This window comes from Phocoena sinus, chromosome 1, assembly GCF_008692025.1.
Source record: "Phocoena sinus isolate mPhoSin1 chromosome 1, mPhoSin1.pri, whole genome shotgun sequence".
NCBI lineage: Eukaryota > Metazoa > Chordata > Mammalia > Artiodactyla > Phocoenidae > Phocoena > Phocoena sinus.
This window is the reverse complement of record NC_045763.1, coordinates 127,802,786-127,827,750: the sequence shown is the minus strand read 5'-3', so window position 1 is coordinate 127,827,750 and position 24,965 is coordinate 127,802,786. Positions and strand designations below refer to the sequence as shown.

General features: G+C 38.9%; 1 protein-coding gene across 1 annotated transcript in view; it reads right to left on the bottom strand.

Annotated features, from left to right (window-relative positions):
- Positions 1–24,182, bottom strand: part of MROH9 (maestro heat like repeat family member 9) — a 165,037-nt gene extending 140,855 nt beyond the window's left edge. Inside the window, exon 1 of the mRNA XM_032654056.1 lies at positions 23,615–24,182. Coding sequence (XP_032509947.1) covers positions 23,615–24,182 — 568 coding nt within the window. The remainder of the gene's footprint in view (positions 1–23,614) is intronic.
- Between the last annotated feature and the right edge of the window lie 783 nt (positions 24,183–24,965).

The window sequence follows — 24,965 nt, the reverse complement described above, 5'->3', positions numbered from 1 at the left end:
TCACTTATGTATTGAAACAGTGGCATTTACAGACTTTGAGTTTTGTGCTTATTATACAAAGCTAGAAAAGGACAGAGCTACAAAAGAAAAATGAGACCCTATCTTTATTGTCTAAGATATTTGAAATCTAATTAGGAAAATAAAAAATATATATAAATCCAACTAGTAATAATTCAGGCAAGATGCTCTTATGTTGGGTACTAATAGTCAAAAATAAAAACTAACATTTAGTGCGAATTTACTGTGTGCTAGATGCTGTTCTAAGCATTTATTTGATCCTCATAAGAATCCCTATAGAGTAGGTACTATTAGTATCCTCATTTTATAAGTGAGGAGACTGAGACCTGGGGGATTTAGGTGGCCAGGTCATGGCAGGTAGTGTGACCCCACTTATAATAGCAGCTGATACTGAGTACTCACTTACCTGACACACGTCAAGTAAGTGTTTATGCCCTTTGCATGCATTATGTTAGTTAATTTTCATGCTAACAATTTCAACTAAGTACTAACCACTATCTTTATGTTACTTTTATTTCCTGTAGGAGTTTACTAGCCTTTCTTAACAAAATACAAATGCATCTACCTCTCTATTGCTTGAAGTAAACACAGAGATTTATGCAAATATGGATTTATTAATTTAACTTCAGACCTGACTAGGCTCCAGACTGCAAGTAATTTACTAAACATCATGAGAGTGTGCATTTTTCCTCATAAGGTATATCAGTTCCATTTCATCCAGCATTTTAGTAGAAATTAAAAATATATATTTGTAATCTTTGTTGCCTTCTCTTCAGATAAAAAAAAATCTGTGGGAAGAGTGGCCGAATGACTGATTAGGACTACTGAAATTTCATGCATTTTGATTCACTAATATACCACAAAGCCTTTAAAGTAGGGAAATTACATATATACATATGCTAATCTTTTTCTATCTTCAAGAAACAAACAAAACCCCATAAATTCCAACAATCTATAGCCTTTCCTTCTATCCAAAAAAAATAGGAATGAGGAGTGGGGGGTTGAGGGGAAACAGCAAAAAAATAAGGGAGATACATTTCTAATCACGGTATAGGTTAGCAAGGACCTGTAAATATAATGATCTTATTTAGAAATTTACCAAATCATTTTTTTTTTCTTTTTAAAATAACAGCTTTGGGACTTCCCTCGTAGTCCATGGTTAAGACTCCGTGCTTCCATTTGCAGGGGGCCCAGGTTCAATCCCTGGTCAGGGAACTAGGATCCCTCATGCTGTGCAGCATGGCCAAAAGAATAAAAAATAAAAATGAAATAAAAGAACAGCTTTATTGAGATATAATTCACATATCGTAAAATTTCCCCATTTTAAATTTTGCAGTTTTAATAGCTCATTTTCTGAACTTAACAAGAGTTTTTCTCAATGTTGAGTAATGGGAAATTCTGGTTAATACGTCCCACAGATACTTATTAACTCAGTACAGCTGAATTTCAGGATTCCTAATTAGGCATCTGGCCACTTTACATGCAGGCCAAAAATATTTTATTTTTAAAGGGAGGTGAATAAGTGTTGCATGTATACGTTTTACATTTCTACTAAAATACTGGTAGAAATATTACTGATATCCCTTATTGCAAATTAGACCTATAATGAATTGACAGAATTCTGTAGTTTGTCTGAAATTAAATTAATACATAAATGTTTGTCCAAACTCAAATCAGAGTTCAAAGAATGAAACTTTTTTGTGTGTGATTCCCAGGCTTATTTTCAAAGGGTTGAGAGACAATGCTTTTATATTTGTTCTTTAAAAAAAGGAAGGAGAAAAAACTTGCATATAATTTTAGACTCACATGAGGGAAAATCCGTGGCTCCCTAGATTGCATCATGTTATATAAAACCTATTCCCAACTAAGTACAGCACTTAAATCAGAGTTAAAACGGTAGCATTAACTAAAGAAAAATTTTTTAAATGTCAGAGCAATTTCCTCACCATGTTGTATAAAGATATTTTATGTACATTAAATGTATGGGAAGGGGAAAAAAAAAGATTTATTTTTGCATGTTTGTTAAGCATCTCCATAAGTTTAATTGCTCTATTTTCCAATCAGAGGGTACTAGTTTTCAGGGTATAAAACATATAAAATATTGACTTGTTGGTTTTCTCTGTTCTCTGGAAGAACCCTAAAACCAAATAGAGTTTTATTTCTTACTGCTAGAAATATCCTCTGGAAGAGTTTCCAGATACATCTTATGACAAATTGTATATTCATGAGGCAATATGTAATGAGAAAGAGGAGATTTTGAGTGTGCATGTCAACAATGTCCTTCTGAAAAGTTAGAAAGAAGGCTCATGCCCCAAGTGGCAAATTATGGGGGATATAGGCATTCTTACACTCTGTTGGTTGGAAGGAGATATTCCACAAACTTCCTGGAAGCCACTTGTGTAATTTGTGTTAAAAGAAACTTTAACCAAGTGCAAACTCTTTGACCTTGCAATTCTACCCCAGAGTTTATCTTAAAGAAACAAATGGACCTTTGTACAGGGATATATGTTCAAGGATATTCAACACAATGTTGTTTATAGTAACTAAAAATTCAAAATAACCCAGGGTCCGTCAATAGAGGATTGATTAAATAAGTTCTATCCATCCATACAACATAATACTATAAAACAACTAAAGGGGAATATATTTGTTAACATGGAGAATGTTCGTGGCATGGTTTTGAGTGATGAAAGAAGGTTACAAATGTTGATACCTTTGCAGAAAGAAATATGAATTTATACATGTGTACATATATGAATAGAAATAACCAAAATGGTTACAATACTAAAGTGCTAACCATAGTTTTGTTTAGATAAAATTATAGATTATTTTCTTCTTAATTGTTTATTGTGCTTTCAGAATATACATTAGTATATTTATGTATATATCTTCAGAAAAATAAAAGAAAGCTATTTTTATTTTACACACAGCAAACAAAACAAAACACAACACAAAAAACTGAGTTCTTGGAAATAATAAGCAAGCCCTGGTAACTGAACTGTTCAACCAATGGCTTTAACTCTTAATTTAACACACAGTTTTGAGTAAATATTATGTACAAGGCACTATATTCCTAAATCTTTCTTTAGCTCTTCAGCATTCTGCCTCCCTTCCCATCCTATTCTTCCCTTTCCTCTCATCGCCTTTCTATATCTACCTTTCCTACACTTTTCTCCTCTGATTTCTTCCCCTTGGCTTGTTTCAAATCCCCTAATTCTACCTCTTTTCATATAAGAACATATGCAGTTTTCTTCTGTACACCACCAACAGCTGACGGATCAGTCTACCCTCATGGTTTTCATTTCCTTCTACTCTCCCTTTTTAATTCCATTCACTCTTCACCCTTATTCAACCTGGGTTTTGCCTTTACCTCTCAAAGGAAATTGATCTGGCAAAATCAGTAGTAAACTTCTAACTGAGAAATCCAATGGTCTCCTATGAAAACTTATTTTTGTATTTTCTTCTGGTCTTTCCCCATATGTTTCACATAGCTGTACCTATAGTATAGAAACATTTTTTTGTATTTTATTTCCCTTTTAACATAATACTATTACCTTCATTACTTCTACTCCCTACCCATTATAATCACTTTCAACATTTGCATGCCATTGAATAGTTTTAATTATGGTTAAGAACCTGGGCTTTAGAGTTACCAAAAAAACAAAAGTGGATAAAAAGTGGTATAAAATCTTATCTTTGCTACTTATTGGCCTGTGATAGAAGTTACTTAAAATATAACTTATAGTGTAATGGGGATAGTATAGAATCTATGCCATAAGGCTATTATGAAGATAAAATGAGTGATGTAAATTAATCCTTAGAACAGTGGCAAGCACATAGTAAACAATCAATAGATGTTAGCTACTTTTACTGCATTCTACTTAAATGCATCTTACTTATATACTCTCCTTTCCTAGACATTTAAGTTGTACCTATATTTTATTACTATAAAAAAGTTGCAGTCAGTATTTGGTGCAAATAAAACTTTTTCTTTATGATTATTTGGTTTAATTTTAAAATATAATTCCTTAAGAATAAAAGTCCCAAAGAGCTTCAAGATGATGGAAGAGTAAGACGTGGAGATCACCTTCCTCCCCACAAATACATCAGAAATACATCTACATGTGGAACAACTTCTACAGAACACCTACTGAATGCTGGCAGAAGACCTCAGACCTCCCAAAAGGCAAGAAACTCCCCACGTACCTGGGTAGGGCAAAAGAAAAAAGAAAAAAGAGACAAAGAACAGGGACGGGACCTACACCAGTGGGAGGGAGCTGTGAAGGAGGAAAGGTTTCCACACACTAGGAAGCCCCTTCGCGGGCGGAGACTGTGGGTGGTGGAGGGGGAAAGCTTCGGAGCCGCGGAGGAGAGCGCAGCAACAGGGGTGCGGAGGACAAAGCAGAGAGATTCCCGCACAGAGGTTCAGTGCCAACCAGCACTCACCAGCCCGAGAGGCTTTTCTGCTCACCCGCCGGGACGAGAGGCGCTGGGAGCTGAGGCTCGGGCTTTGGTCGGATCACAGGGAGAGGACTGGGGTTGGCAGCGTGAACACAGCCTGAAGGGGGCTAGTGCACCACGGCTAGCCGGGAGAGAGTCCGGGGAAAAGCCTGGAGCTGCTGAAGAGGCAAGAGACTTTTTCTCGCCTCTTTGTTTCCTGGTGCTTGAGGAGGGGGGATTAAGAGCACCGCTGAAAGGAGCTCCAGAGACGGGCGCGAGCCGTGGCTAAAAGCGCGGATCCCAGAGACGGCAATGAGACGCTAAGGCTGCTGCTGCCGCCACCAAGAAGCCTGTGTGCGAGCACAGGTCACTATCCCCACCTCCCCTCCCAGGAGCCTGTGCAGCCCGCCACTGCCAGGGTCCCGTGATCCAGGGACAACTTCCCCGGAAGAAAGCATGGTGCGCCTCAGGCTGGTGCAACGTCACACCGGCCTCTGCTGCCGCAGGCTCACCCTGCACTCCGTGCCCCTTCCTCCCCTCGGCCTGAGCGAGCCAGAGCCCTCGCATCAGCGGCTCCTTTAACCCCGTCCTGTCTGAGCGAAGAACAGATGCCCTCAGGAGACCTACATGCAGAGACGGGGCCAAATCCAAAGCTGAACCCTGGGACCTGTGCGAACAAAGAAGACAAAGGGAAATTTCTCCCAGCAGCCTCAGGGGCAGAGGATTAAATCTCCACAATCAACTTGATGTACCCTGCATCTGTGGAATACCTGAATAGACAACGAATCATCCCACATTGAGGAGGTGGACATTGGGAGCAATGATATATTTTTTTTTTTCCCTTTTTCTCTTTTTGTGTGTGTGTATGTGTATGCTTCTGTGTGTGATTTTTGTATGTATAGCTTTGCTTTAACATTTGTCCTAGAGTTCTGTCCTTTTTTTTTTTACTTAAAATTTTTTTCTTAATAATTATTTTTTATTTTAATAACTTTATTTTATTTTACTGTATTTTATTTTATTTTATCTTCTTCTTTCTTTCTTTTCTCCCTTTTATTCTGAGCCATTTGGATGACAGACTCTTGGTGCTCCAGCCAGGAGTCAGGGCTGTGCCTCTGAGGTGGGAGAGCCAAGTTCAGGACACTGGTCCACAAGAAGCCTCCCAGCTCCATGTAATATCAAATGGTGAAAATCTCCCGGAGATCTCCATCTCAACCCCAACACCCAGCTTCACTCAACGACGAGCAAGCTACAGTGCTGGACACTCTATGCAAATAACTAGTAAGACAGGAACACAACCCCATCCATTAGCAAAGAGGCTGCCTAAAATCATAATAAGTCCACAGACACCCCAAAACACACCAACAGACGTGGACCTGCCCACCAGAAAGAAAAGATGCAGCCTCATCCACCAGAACACAGGCACTAGTCCCCTCCACCAGGAAGCCTACACAACCCACTGAACCAACCTTAGCCACTGGGGAAAGACACCAAAAACAATGGGAACTACGAACCTGCAATCTGTGAAAAGGAGACCCCAAACACAGTAAGTTTAGCAAAATGAGAAGACAGAGAAACACACAGCAGTTGAAGCAGCAAGGCAAAAACCCACCAGACCTAACAAATGAGGAGGAAATAGGCAGTCTACCTGAAAAAGAATTCAGAATAATGATAGTAAAGACGATCCAAAATCTCAGAAATAGAATGAAGAAAATACAAGAAACGTTTAACAAGGACCTTCAAGAACTAAAGATGAAACAAACAGTAATGACCAACACAATAAATGAAATTAAAAATTCCCTAGAAGGGATGAATAGCAGAATAACTGAGGGAGAAGAAAGGATATGTGACCTGGAAGATAAAAGAGTGGAAATAACTACTGCAGAGAAGAAAAAAAGAAGGAAAAGAATTGAGGACAGCCTCAGAGACCTCTGGGACAACATAAAACACGTGAAAATTCGAATATAGGGGTCCCAGAAGAAGAAGAGAAAAAGAAAGGGACTGAGAAAATATTTGAAGAGATTATAGTTGAAAATTTCCTTAATATGGGAAAGGAAATAGTTAATCAAGTCCAGGAAGCACAGAGAGTCCAATGCAGGATAAATCCAAGGAGAAACACGCCAAGACACATATTAATCAAACTATCAAAAATTAAATACAAAGAAAAAATATTAAAAGCAGCAAGGGAAAAACAATGAATAACACACGAAGGAATCCCCATAAGGTTAACAGCTGATCTTTCAGCAGAAACTCTGCAAGGCAGAAGGGAGTGACAGGACATATTTAAAGTGATGAAGGAGAAAAACCTACAACCAAGATTACTCTACACAGCAAGCATCTCATTCAGATTTGACAGAGAAATTAAAATCTTTAGAGACAAGCAAAGGTTAAGAGAATTCAGCACCACCAAACCAGCTTTACAACAAATGCTAAAGGCACTTCTCTAGGCAGGAAACACAAGAGAAGGAAAAGACCTACAATAACAAACCCAAAACAATTAAGAAAATGGTAATAGAAACATACATATTGATAATTATCTTAAGTGTAAATGCATTAAATGCTCCAACCAAACGACATAGACTGGCTGAATAGATACAAAAACAAGACCTGTATATATGCTGTCTACAAGAGACCCACTTCAGACCTAGGGACACATACAGACTGAAAGTGAGGGGATGGAAAAAGATATTCCATGCAAATAGAAATCAAAAATAAGCTGGAGTAGCAATTCTCATATCAGACAAAACAGACTTTAAAACAAAGACTATTACAAGAGACAAAGAAGGACACTACATAATGATCAAGGGATCGATCCAAGAAGAAGATATAACAATGTTAAATATTTATGCACTCAACATAGGAGCACCTCAATACATAAGGCAAATACTAACAGCCATAAAAGGGGAAATCGACAGTAACACATTCATAGTAGGGGACTTTAACACCCTACTTTCAGCAATGGACAGATCATCCAAAATGAAAATAATTAAGGAAACACAAGCTTTAAATGATACATTAAACAAGATGGACTTAATTGATATTTATACGACATTCCATCCAAAAACAACAGAATACACATTCTTCTCAAGTGCTCATGGAACATTCTCCAGGATAGGTCATATCTTGGGTCACAAATCAAGCCTTGGTAAATTTAAGAAAACTGAAATCATATCAAGTATCTTTTCTGACCACAATGCTATGAGAATACATATCAATTACAGGAAAAAATCTGTAAAAAATACAAACACATGGAAGCTAAACAACACACTAGTTAATAACTAAGACATCACTGAAGAAATCAAAGAGGAAATCAAAAAATACCTAGAAACAAATGACAGTGAAAACACGATGACCCAAAACCTATGGGATGCAGCAAAAGCAGTTCTAAGAGGGAAGTTTATAGCATACAGTCCTACCTTAAGAAACAAGAAAGATCTCAAATAAACAACCTAACCTTACACCTAAAGCATATAGAGAAAGAAGAACAAAAAAACCCCAAAGTTAGCAGAAGGAAATAAACATCATATCAGAAATAAAAAGAAATGAAGGAAACGATAGCAAAGATCAATAAAACTAAAAGCTGGTTCTTTGAGAAGATAAACAAAATTGATAAACCATTAGCCAGACTCATCAAGAATAAAAAGGGAAAAGACTCAAATCAATAGAATTAGAAATGAAAAAGGAGAAGTAACAACTGACACTGCAGAAATACTAAGGATCATAAGAGATTACTTGAAGCAACTCTATGCCAATAAAATGGACAACCTGGAAGAACTGGACAATTTCTTAGAAATGCAAAACCTTCCGAGACTGAACCAGGAAGAAATAGAAAGTATGAACAGACCAAACACAAGCATTGAAATTGAAACTGTGATTAAAAATCTTCTGACAAAAGTCCAGGACCAGACGGCTTCACAGGTAAATTCTATCAAACATTTAGAGAAGAGCTAACACCTCTCCTTCTCAAACTCTTCCAAAATATAGCAGAGGGAGAAACACTCCCAAACTCATTCTACAAGGCCACCATCACCCTAATACCAAAACCAGGCAAAGATGTCACAAAGAAAGAAAACTACCGGCCAGTATCACTGATGAACATAGATGCAAACATCCTCAACAAAATACTAGCAAACAGAATCCAACAGCACATTAAAAGGATCATACACCATGATCAAGTGGGGTTTATCCCAGGAATGCAAGAACTCTTCAATTTACGCAAATCAATCAATGTGATACACTATATTAACAAATTGAATGAGAAAAACATACAATCATCTCAATAGATGCAGAGAAAGTGTTGGACAAAATTCAACATCCATTTATGATAAAAACCCTCCAGAAAGTAGGCATAGAGGGAACTTTCCTCAACATAATAAAGGCCATATATGAAAACCCACAGACAGCATTGTCCTCAATGGTAAAACTGAAACCATTTCCACTAAGATCAGGAACAAGACAAGGTTGCCCACTCTCACCACTATTATTCAACATAGTTTTGGAAGTTTTTTCCACAGCAGTCAGAGAGGAAAAGGAAAAAAAAGGAATCCAAATCGTAAAAGAAGAAGTAAAGCTGTCACTGTTTGCAGATGACATGATACTATACATAGAGAATCCTAAGGATGCCACCAGAAAACTACTAGAGCTAATCAATGAATTTGGTAAAGTAGCAGAATACAAAATTAATGCACAGAAACCTCTTGCATTCCTATATAGTAATGATGAAAAATCTGAAAGTGAATTAAGAAAACACTCCCATTTACAATTGCAACAAAAAGAACAAAATACCTAGGAATAAATGTACCTAAGGAGACAAAAGACCTGTATGTGGAAAATTATAAGACACTGATGAAAGAAATTAAAGGTGATACAAATAGATGGAGAGACATACCATGTTCTTGGATTGGAAGAATCTACATTGTGAAAATGACTCTACTACCCAAACCCATCTACAGATTCAATGCAATCCGTATCAAACTACCACTGGCATTTTTCACAGAACTAGAACAAAAAGTTTCACAATTTGTATGGAAACACAAAAGACCCCGAATAGCCAAAGCAATCTTGAGAAAGGAAAACAGAGCTGGAGGAATCAGACTCCCTGACTACAGACAATACTACAAAGCTACAGTAGTCAAGACAGTACGGTACTGGCACAAAAACAGAAATACTGATCAATGGAACAGGATAGAAAGCCCAGAGATAAACCCACGCACATATGGTCACCTTATCTTTAATAAAGGAGGCAAGAATATACAGTGGAGAAAAGACAGCCTCTTCGATAACTGGTGCTGGGAAAACTGGACAGCTACATGTAAAAGAATGAAACTAGAACACTCCCTAACACCATACACAAAAATAAACTGAAAATGGATTAAAGACCTAAATGTAAGGCCAGGCACTATCAAACTCTTAGAGGAAAACATATGCAGAACACTCTGTGACATAAATCACAGCAAGATCCTTTTTGACCCACCTCCTAGAAAAATGGAAATAAAAACAAAAATAAACAAATGGGACCTAATGAAACTTGAAAGCTTTTGCACAGCAGAGGAAACCATAAACAAGACCAAAAGACAACCCTCAGAATGGGAGAAAATATTTGTAAATGAAGCAACTGACAAAGGATTAATCTCCAAAATTTACAAGCAGCTCATGCAGCTCAATATCAAAAAAACAAGCAACCCAATCCAAAGATGGGCAGAAGGCCTATATAGACATTTCTACAAAGAAGATATACAGACTGCCGACAAACACATGAAAGAATGCTCAACATCATTAATCATTAGAGAAATGCAAATCAAAACTACAATGAGATATCATCTCATACCAGTCAGAATGGCCATCATCAAAAAATCTAGAAATAATAAATGCTGGAGAGGGTGTGGAGAAAAGGGGACACTCTTGCACTGTTGGTGGGAATGTAATATGATACAGCCACTATTGAGAACAGTATGGAGGTTCCTTAAAAAACTAAAAATAGAACTACCATACGACCCAGCAATCCCACTACTGGGCATATACCCTGAGAAAACCATAATTCAAAAAGACTCATATACCAAAATGTTCATTGCAGCTCTATTTACAATAGCCAGTACATGGAAGCAACCTAAGTGTCCATCAACAGATGAATGGATAAAGAAGATGTGGCACATATATGTAATGGAATATTACTCAGCCATAAAAAGAAACGAAACTGAGTTATTTGTAGTGAGGTGGATGGACCTAGAGTCTGTTATACAGAGTGAAGTAAGTCAGAAAGAGAAAAACAAATACCACATGCTAACACATATATATGGAATCTAAAAAAAAAGAAAAGTTCTCATGAAGAACCTAAGGTCAAGACAGGAATAAAGATGCAGACCTACTAGAGAATGGACTTGAGGATATGGGGAGGGGGAAGGGTAAGCTGGGACAGAGTGAGAGAGTGGCATGGGCATATATACACTACCAAACGTAAAATAGATAGCTAGTGGGAAGCAGCTGCATAGCACAGGGAGATCAGCTCGGTGCTTTGTGACCGCCTAGAGGGGAGGGATAGAGAGGGTGGGAGGGAGGGAGACGCAAGAGGGAAGAGATATGGCGACATATGTATATGTATAACAGATTCACTTTGTTGTAAAGCAGAAGCTAACACACCATTGTAAATCAATTATACTCCAATAAAGATGTTTTAAAAAAAAAGTATTAAGTCCCAGAACTGGAATGAGAGCATTAAAGAGGCATGGACATTTCATATCTCTGGACCACTTTTCTTCAAATGACAGTTATTATCTGCATTGCCACCTGCAGTTTCTGCATGTGCAAGTTCTCCCAACACAACCAGTACTGGAGAGCATCATCTCTTTCAATGACTGATAACTTAACAGGTGTAAAATTGCACCCCATTGTTATTTCAGTAAGAATCTTCTTTTTTATTGTGACCCTTCTACTAAATGCTTATCCACTTTTTAAATTTTGTCTTGCATAAATTAACTCTTCCTTAATGTTCAAAACTAATCTATTGACTTTACCCACAAAACTGCTCTGCCTTCCAACATCTCTATCAAATAGTGGCCTTTCAATGCACCCAGTTTCTCAGGGCAAAAGCTTGGAGGCATCCTTGTTTCACCTACCCCATACTTTACACCCAATCCTTCAGCAAGTCTGTGCCTTTTTCTTGAATAGAATTTGGAATACGATTCGATCAAAGATAACCCATACTCCAAAGGGTCTTAAGTGAATTTTAGGGTTGATGTAACTCGTCTATATCTTAATTATGGTCTGATCACTTGACTGTATATATTTGTCAAAGCTTACTGAACTGTTCACTTATAATGGATGAATTCTCTATAGGTAACTTATACTCCTGCAAAAGTGATTTAACATTTTACTCTTGCATGGAAATTTTGCATTTCAATTTACACTGTTTTGCCTTTTGTGCTTTATTTATTTTTAAATTTTATTTTATTTTTGGCTGTGTTGGGTCTTCATTGCAAGCGGGCTTCTCATTGTGGTGGCTTCTCTTGTTGTGGAGCGCAGGCTCTATACAAAGGCTTCAGTAGTTATGGCTCAAAGGCTCTAGAGCACAGGCTCAGTAGTTGTAGCACACGGGCTTAGCTGCTTCATGACATGTGGGATCTTCCTGGACCAGAGCTCGAACCCATGTCTACTGCATTGGCAGGTGGATTTCTACCACTGAGCCACTAGGGAAGCCCACCTTTTGTGCTTTAAAAGAAATTCGTTTTCCAGTGCATTTTATTTTATTTTATTTTGCAGCACGTGGGCCTCTCACTGTTGTGGCCTCTCCCGTTGCAGAGCACAGGCTCTGGATGTGCAGGCTCAGCGACCATGGCTCACGGGCCCAGCCACTCTGTCGCATGTGGGATCCTCCCGTACCGGAGTACGAACCTGTGTCCCCTGCATCAGCAGGCGAACTCTCAACCACTGTGCCAACAGGGAAACCCCTTTCAGTACATTTTAGTACCATATTGTTTTGATTACTGTAGCTTTGTAGTATAGTCTGAAGTCAGGGAATGTGATACCTCCAGTCCTGCTCTTCTTTCCCAAGATTGCTCTGGCTATTTAGGGTCTTTTATATTGACTAGGTTTGTTCCTAGGTGTTTCTTTATTTCTGGTGCAATTGTAAATTTGATTGTTTTCATAATTTCTCTTTCTGGAAGCTTGTTATTAGTGCATATAAATGCAGTAGATTTCTGTATATTAATTTTGTATCCTGCAAATTTACTGAATTCATTTATTATTTTTAATAGTATTTTAGTGGCATCTATAAGATATTCTATGTAAAGTATTATGTCATCTGCAAATAGTGGCAGTTTTACTTCTTCCTTTTCAATTTGGATTCCTTTTATTTCTTTTCTCTGATTGCTGTGGCTAAGACTTTCAACGCTGTGTTGAATAAAAGTGGTGAGAGTGGGCACCCTTGTTTTGTTCCTGATGTTAGAGGGAATGATGGTAGCTTTTCACCATTGAGAATGATGTTAGCAATGGGCTTGTCATATATGGCCTTTATTATGTTGAGGTATGTTCTCTCTGTGCCCACTTTGTTGACAGTTTTTATCATAAATGGATGTTGAATTTTGTCAGAAGCTTTTTCTGCATCTATTGAGATGATCATATAATTTTTACTCTTCAGTTTGTTAATGTAGTGAACCACATTGATTGATTTGCAGATATTGAACGATTCTTGTATCCCTGGGATAAATCCCACTTGATCATGGTATATGATCTTTTTTTTTTAACATCTTTATTAGAGTATAATTGCTTTACAATGGTGTTTTAGTTTCTGCTTTATAACAAAGTGAATCAGTAATACATATACATATGTTCCCATATCTCTTCCCTCTTGCATCTCCCTCCCTCCCACCCTCCCTATCCCACCCCTCCAGGAGGTCACAAAGCACCGAGTTGATCCCCCTGTGCTATGAGGCTGCTTCCCACTCGCTATCTACCTTACGTTTGGTAGTGTATATATGTCCATGCCTCTCTCTCACTTTGTTACAGCTTACCCTTCCTGCTCCCCATATCCTCAAGTCCATTCTCTAGTAGGTCTGTGTCTTTATTCCTGTCTTACCCCTAGGTTCTTCATGACATTTTTTTTTCTTAAATTTCACATATATGTATTAGCATATGGTATTTGTCTTTCTCTTTCTGACTTACTTCACTCTGTATGACAGACTCTAGGTCTATCCACCTCATCACAAATAGCTCAATTTCGTTTCTTTTTATGGCTGAGTAATATTATATTGTATATATGAGCCACATCTTCTTTATCCAGTCATCTGATGATGGACATTTAGGTTGTTTCCACCTCCGGGCTATGGTAAATAGAGCTGCAATGAACATTTTGGTATATGAGTCTTTTTGAATTATGGTTTTCTCAGGGTATATGCCCAGTAGTGGGATTCCTGGGTCATATGGTAGTCCTATTTGTAGTTTTTTAAGGAACCTCCATACTGTTCTCCATAGTGGCCGTACCAATTCACATTCCCACCAGCAGTGCAAGAGTGTTCCCTTTTCTCCACACCCTCTCCAGCATTTATTATTTCTAGATTTTTTGATGATGGCCATTCTGACTGGTATGAGATGATATCTCATTGTAGTTTTGATTTGCATTTCTCTAATGATTAATGATGTTGAGCATTCTTTCATGTGTTTGTCGGCAGTCTGTATATCTTCTTCGGAGAAATGTCTATTTAGGTCTTCTGCCCATTTTTGGATTGGGTTGTTTGTGTTTTTTTTGTTATTGAGCTGCATGAGCTGCCTATAAATTTTGGAGATTAATCCTTTGTCAGTTGCTTCATTTGCAAATATTTTCTCCCATTATGAGGTTTGCCTTTTGGTCTTGTTTATGGTTTCCTTTGCTGTGCAAAAGCTTTCAAGTTTCATTAGGTTCCATTTGTTTATTTTTGTTTTTATTTCCGTTTCTCTAGGAAGTGGGTCAAAAAGGATCTTGCTGTGATTTATATCACAGAGTGTTCTGCCTATGTTTTCCTCTAAGAGTTTGATAGTTTCTGGCCTTACATTTAGGTCTTTAATACATTTTGAGTTTATTTTCGTGTATGGTGTTAGGGAGTGATCTAATCTCATACTTTTACATGTACCTGTCCAGTTTTCCCAGCACCACTTATTGAAGAGGCTGTCTTTTCTCCACTATACATTCCTCCCTCCTTTATCAAAGATAAGTTGACCATATGTGCGTGGGTTTATCTCTGGGCTTTGTATCCTGTTCCATTGATCTTTCTTTCTGTTTTTGTGCCAGTACCATACTGTCTTGATTACTGTAGCTTTGTAGTATAGTCTGAAGTCAGGGAGCCTGATTCCTCCAGCTCCGTTTTTCGTTCTCTAGATTGCTTTGGCTATTCGGGGTCTTTTGTGTTTCCATACAAATTGTGAAATTTTTTGTTCTAGTTCTGTGAAAAATGCCAGTGGTGGTTTGATAGGGATTGCATTGAATCTGTAGATGGGTTTGGGTAGTAGAGTCATTTTCACAATGTTGATTCTTCCAATCCAAGAACATGGTATATCTCTCCATCTATTTGTATCGCCTTTAATTTCTTTCATCAGTGTCTTATAATTTTCTGCATACAGGTCTTTTGTCTCCTTAGGTAAGTTTATTCCTAGATATTTTATTCTTTTTGTTGCAGTGGTAAATGGGTGTGTTTTCTTGATTTCACTTTCAGATTTTTCATCATTAGTGTATAGGAATACCAGAGATTTCTGTGCATTAATTTTGTATCCTGCTACTTTACCAAATTCATTGATTAGCTCTAGTAGTTTTCTGGTAGCATCTTTAGGATTCTCTATGTATAGTATCATGTCATCTGAAAACAGTGACACTTTTACTTCTTCTTTTCTAATTTAAATTCCTTTTACTTCTTTTTCTTCTCTGATTGCTGTGGCTAAAACTTCCATAACTATGTTGAATAAGAGTGGTGAGAGTGGGCAACCTTGTCTTGTTCCTGATCTTAGTGGAAATGCTTTAAGTTTTGCACCATTGAGGAGGATGTTGCCTGTGGATTTGTCATATATGGCCTTTATTATGTTGAGGTAAGTTCACTCTATGCCTACTTTCTTGAGGGTTTTTATCATAAATGGGTTTTGAATTTTGTCAAAAGCTTTCTCTGCATCTATTGAGACAATCATGTCGTTTTTCTCCTTTAATTTGTTAATACGGTGTATCACGTTGATTTGCGTATATTGAAGAATCCTTGCATTCCTGGAATAAACCTCACTTGATCATAGTGTATGATCCTTTTAACGTGCTGTTGGATTCTGTTTGCTAGTATATTGTTGAGGATTTTTGCAGCTATGTTCATCAGTCATATTGGCCTGTTGTTTTCTTTCTTTGTGACATCCTTGTCTGGTTTTCGTATTAGGGTGATGGTGGCCTTGTAGAATGAGTTTGAGAGTGTTTCTCCCTCTGCTATATTTTGGAAGAGTTTGAGAAGGATAGGTGTTAGCTCTTCTCTAAATGTTTGATAGAATTCGCCTGTGAAGCCATCTGGTCCTGGGCTTTTGTTTGTTGGAAGATTTTTAATCACAGTTTCAATTTCAGTGCTTGTGATTGGTCTGTTCATATTTTCTACTTCTTCCTGATTCAGTCTTGGCAGGTTGTGCATTTCTAAGAATTTGTCCATTTCTTCCAGGTTGTCCATTTTATTGGCATAGAGTTGCTTGTAGTAATCTCTCATGATCTTTTGTATTTCTGCAGTGTCAGTTGTTACTTCTCCTTTTTCACTTCTAATTCTACTGATTTGAGTCTTCTTCCTTTTTTTATTGATGAGTCTGGCTAATGGTTTATCAATTTTGTTTATCTTCTCAAAGAACCAGCTTTTAGTTTTATTGATCTTTGCTATTGTTTCCTTCACTTCTTTTTCATTTATTTCTGATCTGATTTTTATGATTTCTGCTAACTTTTGGGTTTTTTTGTTCTTCTTTCTCTAATTGCTTTAGGTGTAAGGTTAGGTTGTTTATTCGAGATGTTTCCTGTTTCTTAAGGTAAGATTGTATCGCTATAAAATTCCCTCTTAGAACTGCTTTTGCTGCATCCCATAGGTTTTGAGTCGTCATGTCTCCATTGTCATTTGTTTCTAGGTAGTTTTAAATTTCCTCTTTGATATCTTTAGTGATCACTTCATTATTAAGTAGTGTATTGTTTAGGCCCCATGTATTTGTATTTTTTACAGATCTTTTCCTGTAAGTGATATCTAGTCTCATAGCGTTGTCGTCAGAAAAGATACTTGATACAATTTCAGTTTTCTTAAATTTACCAAGGCTTGATTTGTGATCCAAGATATGATCTGTCCTGGAGAATGTTCCATGAGCACTTGAGAAGAATGTGTATTCTGTTGTTTTTGGATGGAATGTCCTGTCAGTATCAATTAAGTACATCTTGTTTAATGTATCATATAAAGCTTGTGTTTCCTTATTTATTTTCATTTTGGATGGTTTGTCCATTGCTGAAAGTGGGGTGTTAAAGTCCCCTACTATGAATGTGTTACTGTCGATTTCTTCTTTTATGGCTGTTAGTATTTGCCTTGTGTATTGAGGTGCTCCTATGTTGGGTGCATAAATATTTACAATTGTTATTTCTTTTTGGATCGATTCCTTGATCATTATGTAGTGTCCTTGTTTGTCTCTTGTAATAGTCTTTATTTTAAAGTCTATTTTGTCTGATATGAAAATTGCTACTCCATCTTTCTTTTGGTTTCCATTTGCATGGAATATCTTTTTCCATCCCCTTACTTTCAGTCTATATGTGTCTCTAGGTCTGAAGTGGGTCTCTTGTAGACAGCATATATATGGGTCTTGTTTTTGTATCCATTCAGCCAATCTGTATCTTTTGGTGGGAGCATTTAATCCATTTACATTTAAGGTAATTATCGATATGTATGTTCCTATTCCCATTTTCTTAATTGTTTTGGGTTCATTATTGTAGGTGTTTTCCTTCTTTTGTGTTTCTTGTCTAGAGAAGTTTCTTTAGCGTTTGTCGTAAAGCTGGTTTGGTGGTGCTGAACTCTCTCAGCTTTTTCTTGTCTGTAAAGATTTTAATTTCTCCATCAAATATGAATGAAATCCTTGCTGGGTAGAGTAATCTTGGTTGCAGGTTTTTCTCCTTCATCATTTTAAATATGTCCTGCCACTCCCTTCTGCCTTGCAGAGTTTCTGCTGAAAGATCAGTGGTTAACCTTATGGGGATTCCCTTGTGTGTTATTTGTTGTTTTTCCCTTGCTGCTTTTAGTATGTTTTCTTTGTATTTAATTTTTGACAGTTTGATTAATATGTGTCTTGGCGTATTTCTCCTTGGATTTATCCTGTATGGGACTCTCTGTGCTTCCTGGACTTGATTAACTATTTCCTTTCCCATATTAGGGAAGTTTTCAACTATAATCTCTTTAAATATTTTCTCAGTCCCTTTCTTTTTCTCTTCTTCTTCTGGAACCCCTATAATTCACGTGTTGGTGCGTTTAGTGTTGTCCCAGAGGTCTCTGAGACTGTCCTCAGTTCTTTTCATTCTTTTTTTTTTTTTATTCTGCTCTGCAGTAGTTATTTCCACTATTTTATCTTCCAGGTCACTTATCCGTTCTTCTGCCTCAGTTATTCTGTTATTGATCCCATCTAGAGTATTTTTAATTTCATTTATTGTGTTGTTCATCATTGCTTATTTCATCTTTAGTTCTTGTAGGTCCTTGTTAAATGTTTCTTGCATTTTGTCTATTCTATTTCCAAGATTTTGGATCATCTTTACTATCATTATTCTTAATTCTTTTTCAGGTAGACTGCCTATTTCCTCCTCATTTGTTAGGTCTGGTGGGTTTTTGCCTTGCTCCTTCAACTGCTGTGTGTTTCTCTGTCTTCTTATTTTGCTAAACTTACTGTGTTTGGGGTCTCCTTTTCACAGATTGCAGGTTCGTAGTTCCCGTTGTTTTTGGTGTCTTTCCCCAGTGGCTAAGGTTGGTTCAGTGGGTTGTGTAGGCTTCCTGGTGGAGGGGACTAGTGCCTGTGTTCTGGTGGATGAGGCTGGATCTTGTCTTTCTGGTGGGCACGTGCACGTCTGTTGGTGTGTTTTGGGGTGTCTGTGGACTTATGATTTTAGGCAGCCTCTCTGCTAATGGGTGGGGTTGTGTTCCTGTTTTGCTAGTTGTTTGGCATAGGGTGTCCAGCACTGTAGCTTGCTGGTTGTTGAGTGAAGCTGGCTTCTAGTGTTGAGATGGAGATCTCTGGGAGATTTTCGCCGTTTGATATTATGTGGAGCTGGGAGGTCTCTTGTGGACCTGTGTCCTGAAGTTGGCTCTCCCACCTCAGAGGTGCAGCACTGACTCCTGGCTGCAGCACCAAGGGCCTTTCATCCCCACGGCTCAGAATAAAAGGGAGCAAAAGTAGAAAGAAAGAATTAGTAAACATATGTATATGTATAGCTGATTCACTTTGTTATAAAGCAGAAACTAACACACCACTGTAAAGCAATTATACCCCAATAAAGATGTTTAAAAAAAAAAAAAAAGAATTAGTAGAAGTAGAAAGAAAGAAAGGGGGGGGAGGGAGGGAGGGAGTAAGGAAGGAAGGAGGGAAGGAAGGAAAAAAGAAAGAAAGAAGATAAAGTAAAATAAAGTAAGGTAAAATAAAATAAAGTTATTAAAATAAAAAATAATTATTAAGAAAAAAAATTTGTTTAACAAAACGGACAGATAGAACCCTAGGACAAATGGTGGAAGCAAAGCTATACAGACAAAATCTCACAAAGAAGCATACACATACACAGTCACAAAAAGAGGAAAAGGGGAAAAAATCATAAATATTGCTCTCAAAGTCCACCTCCTCAATTTGGGATGATTTGTTGTCTATTCAGGTATTCCACAGATGCAGGGTACATCAAGTTGATTGTGGAGATTTAATCCACTGCTCCTGAGGCTGCTGGGAGAGATTTCCTTTTCTTTGTTCTCACAGCTCCCGGATTTGGCCCCGCTTCTGCGTGTAGGTCACAGGAGGGCGTCTGTTCTTCGCTCAGACAGGAAGGGGTTAAAGGAGCCGCTGATGCGGGGGCTCTGGCTCACTCAGGCCGGGGGGGAGGGAGGGGCACGGAGTGTGGGGCGGGCCTGTGGCGGCAAGAGGCCGGCGTGACATTGCACCAGCCTGAGGCATGCCGTGCGTTCTCCCGGGGAAGTTGTCCCTGGATCCCGGGACCCTGGCAGTGGCAGGCTGCACAGGCTCCCCGGAAGGGGGGTGTGGATAGTGACTTGTGCTGGCACACTGGCTTCTTGGTGGCGGCAGCAACAGCCTTAGCGTCTTATGCCCCTCTCTGGGGTCTGCGCTTTTAGCCATGGCTCGCGCCCGTCTCTGGAGCTCCTTTAAGCGGTGCTCTTAATCCCCTCTCCTCGCGCACCAGGAAACAAAGAGGGAAGAAAAAGTCTCTTGCCTCTTCGGCAGATCCAGGCTTTTCCCCGGACTCCCTCGCGGCTAGCCGTGGTGCACTAGCCCCATTCAGACTGTGTTCACACCGCCAACCCCAGTCCTCTCCCGGTGCTCCGACCAAAGCCCGAGCCTCAGCTCCCAGCCCCGCCCATCCCGGCTGGTGAGCAGACAAGCCTCTCAGTCTGGTGAGTGCCGGTCGGCACCGAACCTCTGTGAGGGAATCTCTCCGCTTTGCCCTCCGCACCCCTGTTGCTGTGCTCTCTTCCGTGGCTCCGAAGCTTCTTCCCCCCTCCGCCACCTGCAGTTTCCGCCCGCGAAGGGGCTTCCTAGTGTGTGGAAACCTTTCCTCCTTCACAGCTCCCTCCCACTGGTGCAGGTCCCGTCCCTATCCTTCTGTCTGTGTTTCTTCTTTTTTCTTTTGCCCTACCCAGGTACGTGGGGAGTTTCTCACCTTTTGGGAGGTCTGAGGTCTTCTGCCAGCGTTCAGTAGGTGTTCTGTAGGAGTTGTTCCACGTGTAGATGTATTTCTGGTGTATCTGTGGGGAGGAAGGTGATCTCCGCGTCTTACTCTTCCGCCATCTTCCTGGAAGCCCTCGGTATATGATCTTTTTAATGTATTGCTAAATTTAGCTTGATAATATTTTGTTGAGGATTTTTGCATTTATGTTCATCAGTGATATTGGCCTATAATTTTCTTTTTTTGAGGTGTCTTAGGTTTTGGTATCAAAGTGATACTTACCTCATAGAATAAGTTTGGAGATATTTTTTCCTTTGCAATAAATTGGTATAGTTTGAAAAAAATAGATGTTAACTCTTCTCTGAATGTTCGGTAGAATTCACATGTGAAACCATCTGGTGCTGGACTTTGTTTGTTGGGAATTTTTTAAATTACTGATTCAAATTTATTACTGATAATTGTTCTATTTATATTTTGTATTTCTTCCTGGTTCAGTCTTGGGAGATTTTACATTTTTAGGATTTTTTTCCATTTCTTCTAGTTTGTCCATTTTATTGGCATATAGTTGTTTGTAGTAATAGCTTATGATCCTTTGTGTTTCTGTGCTGTTGGTTGTAATTTCTCCCTTTAATTTTTAATGTTATGTATTTGAATCCTCTCTGTTTTCTTGTTGAGTCTGGCTAAAGGTTTATCAATTTTGTTTATCTTTTTAAAGAACCAGCTCTTAGTTTCATTGATCTTTTTTATTGTTTTTGTTTTTTAGTCTGTATTTCATTTATTTCTGCTCTGATCTTTATGATATCTTTTCTTCTACTAAATTTGGATTTGGTTTCTTCTTTTTCTGGTACTTCAGGTGTGAGCTTGGGTTGTTTGAGCTTTTTCTTGTTTCCTGAGGTAGGCATGTTTCTCTGTAAACTTCCCTCTTAGAACTGTTTTCGGTGCATCCCATAGATTTTAGATTGTGTTTTCTCATTTTCATTTGTCTCTGGGTGTTTTAAAATTTCCTCTTTGATTTCAGTGACCCATTGATTGTTTAGTAGCATATTGGTTAGTCTTCACATGTTTGGTTTTTTGAAATTTTTTTTTCTTGGACTTGATTTTTAGTTTCATAATGTTGTGACTGGAAAAGATGCTTGATATTTCAATCTTCTTCATTTTACTGAGAAGCCTAGCATTTATGGCCTAGCATGTGATCTATCCTGGAGAATGTTCCATGTGCCCTTGAAAAGAATGTGTTTTCTGCTGCTTTTGGATGGAATGTTCTCTCTATATATCTGTTAAATCCCATATGGTCTAATGTGTCATTTAAAGCTAGTGTTTCCTTATTGATTTGCTGTATGGATGATCTCTCCTTTGATGCAAGTGGGGTGTTAAAGTCCCCTAATATTATTGAGTTACTGTCAATTTTTCCCTTTATGTCTATTAATATTTGCTTTACGTATTTAGATGCTCTTATGTGGGCACATATATATTTACAATTGTTATATCTTCTTGTTGAATTAATCCTTTTATCATTACATAATGTCCTTCTTTGTCTCTTGTTACAGTCTTTGTTTTAACATCTATTTTTTTCTGATATAAGTATTGCTACCCCAGCTTTCTTTTGATTTCTATTTGTATGGAATACCATTTTTTACCCCCTCCCCTTTCAGTCTGTGTGTGTCATTAGACCTGAAGTGAGTCTCTTATAGGCAGCATATATACTGGTCTTGTTTTTGTATCCATTCAACCCCTCTATGTGTTTTGATTGCAGCATTTAGTCCATTTACATTTAAAGTCATTATTGATAAGTATGTACTTATTGCCATTTTGTTAATTGTTTTTATAGTCCTTTTTTGTTCCGTTGTTTTTCTTTTCCCTTGTGATTTGAAGAATATCTTTAGTGCTATGTTTAGATTCCTTTCTCTTTTTGTTTGTATACCTATTACAGATTTTTGGTTTGTAGTTACCATGATAGATAGATAGATAGATAGATAGGTAGATAGATATAGTGAGATATGATGATGTTGCTGATCTTTTAAGCTTGAATGCATTTCAACAACCCTACATTTTTACTCTACTCCTCCCCCTATGTTTACTGTTTTTGACGTCATATATTATATCTTTTTGTTTTGTGTATACCCTAATGACTTATTGTGGATATAGTGACTTTACTACTGTTGCCTTTTAACCTTCCTATTGGCTTTATACATGGTTGATTTACTACCTTTACTGTATAAGATTTATTGCATACCTTTGCTGATAATATTTTTTCCTTTAATACTTTTTATAGTTCTAGTTGTGGTATAATATTTCATATAAAGCTGGTTTGGTGTTTCTGATCTCTTAGCTTTTGTTTGCCAGTAAAACTTTTGCTCTCGTCATCAAATCTCAATGAAAGCCTTGTCAGGTAGAATATTCTTGGTTTTAATTTCATCCCTTTCTTCATTTTAAATATATCATGTCACTCCCTTCTGCAAAGTTTCTGCTGAAAGGTCATCTAATAACCTCATGGGTGTTTCCTTGAATGTAACTTGCTGCTTTTAACATTTTCTCTTCATCTTTAAATTTTGCCATTTTAATTACAATGTGTCTTGGTGTGGTCCTCTTTGGGTTTATCTCATCTGGGACTCTGTGCTTCCTGGACCTGGATGTCTGTTTTCTTTCACAGGTTAGAGAAGTTTTCAACTATTATGTCTTCAAATATGTTCTCTGCCCCCTCCCCCTTCTTCTGGGATCCCTATAATATGAATATAGTACACATGATATTGTCTCTTAAACTGTCCTCAATTCTTTTTATTCTTTTATCTATTTTCTGTTCAGCTTAGGTGATTTTCACTACTCTATCAGCTTGCTGATCCATTCCTCTGTATCATCTAATCTACTGTTGATACCTTCTAGTGTATTTTTCATTTCAGTTATTGTATTCTTCACCTCTGTTTGGTTCTTCTTTATATTTTCTCTTTGTTAAAAAATTTCTATTTTCTCACTCTGTTCAACCATTCTTCTCCCAAGTTCTTTGAGCATTTTTATGATCATTATCTTGAACTCTTTATCAGGTAGATTGTTTATCCCCACTTCACTTAGCTCTTGGGTTTCATCTTGTTTCTTTGTTTCAAACATATTCTTCTATCACCTCATTTTGCCTAATTCACTGTTTTTAATTCTGTGTATTTTGTGGGTTGGCTATGTTTTCTGATCAAAGGAGAAGTGGCCTTTTGAAGGAGATGTCCTATGCATCCCAGCAGTGCATGCCCCTCTGGTCACCAGAGCTATATGCTCTAGGGGTGCCCCTGTGTGGGCTGCATGAACCTTCCTTTTGTAGTGGGTGACTTCGGTGGAAGGTCTGGTATGTGTGGCTGGACCCTGGTCTTGTTGGTTGCCAAGCCCTGCCTTTTGCAGAAGCTGCTGACTTGCTGGTGGATGAGGCCAGGGCCCAGGGCGTCACAGAGCTAGGGCCAGCTGAGCAAAGCCAGGTCCTTGGGTCTTTGGCTAGAGAGCCGTGGGTGTCCCAGAGCCTGTATTGGCCTGCTGGTGGGAGGGGCTGGTTCCTGACATGGCTGGCTACAGGTTCTGGGGTATCCTGAAGCTGGTGTAGACCCACTGATTGGTGGGGCTGGATCCCAGGGTGGCTGGCTGGGCAGGATTGGAGTCTAGGGTAGGTGCCAGCCAGCTGGTTGGTGGGCTGTGTCCTGGAAGTAGTGCCGACACACTGATGGGCAGACCTGGGTCCCAGGATCTCTGGCTGCAGGACCCTGGGGGTCCCGTAGTTGGTGTTGACCCACTGGTGGGCAGGGCCAAGGCCTAGGAGGTTCTGGGACTGGTGCTTGCCCACTGATGAGTGAGGCTGGTCCTGGGGCCAGTGCTGTCCCACTGGCATGAAGAGCTGGGTGTTGGCACCTCTGGCCGTGGGACCCTAGGTGTCCCAGAATTGGTGTCTGTCTGCTGGTAGTCAGGTCTCTGTCTGGCCCCTCTGGGGGATGGAGCTATGTCCTGGGGTGCCTGGGAGCTCAGGATGTCCTGAGGCAGCCAGCCTGCTGGTGGGTGGGGTTGTGTCCTTGCCTGACTAGCTACTTGGCCTGAGGTGTCCCAGTACTGGTGCACATAGGCTAGTGGGCAGGACCAGGCCCCGATGCTAATAAGCTAGAGGAAAAATACCAAAATGGCTCTTCCCAGCACCACTGTCTTTGTGGTAGAACAAGCGGCCAAAAGTGACTGCCCACCAACATCTCTGTCCCCAGGGTGAGCTCCAGTTGCCTCCTACCTCTCTAGGGGGTTCTCCAAGACCAGCAGTTGGGTCTGACCCAGGCTCCTTTCAAATTACTGCTTCTGCCCTGGGCCCTGGAGCATGTGAGATTTTGTGTGCACCCTTTAAGAGCGGAGTCTCTATTTCTTTCTTTTTTTTTTTTTTTTTTTTTTTGGCCACACTGTGCGGCATGTGGGATCTTAGGTCCCCAACCAGGGATTAAACCTGCATCCCCTGCATTGGAAGTGCAGAGTCTTAACCATTTGACTGCCAGGGGTGTCCGAGGAGTCTCTATTTCTTACAGCCTTCTGGCTCTACCCAAAGTTAGCCATACTGGCCTTCAAAGCTAAACATTCTGGGGGCTCGTCTTCTCCTACGACCACCTTCTGAGATATTATTCAATCTGTTTCACAGATG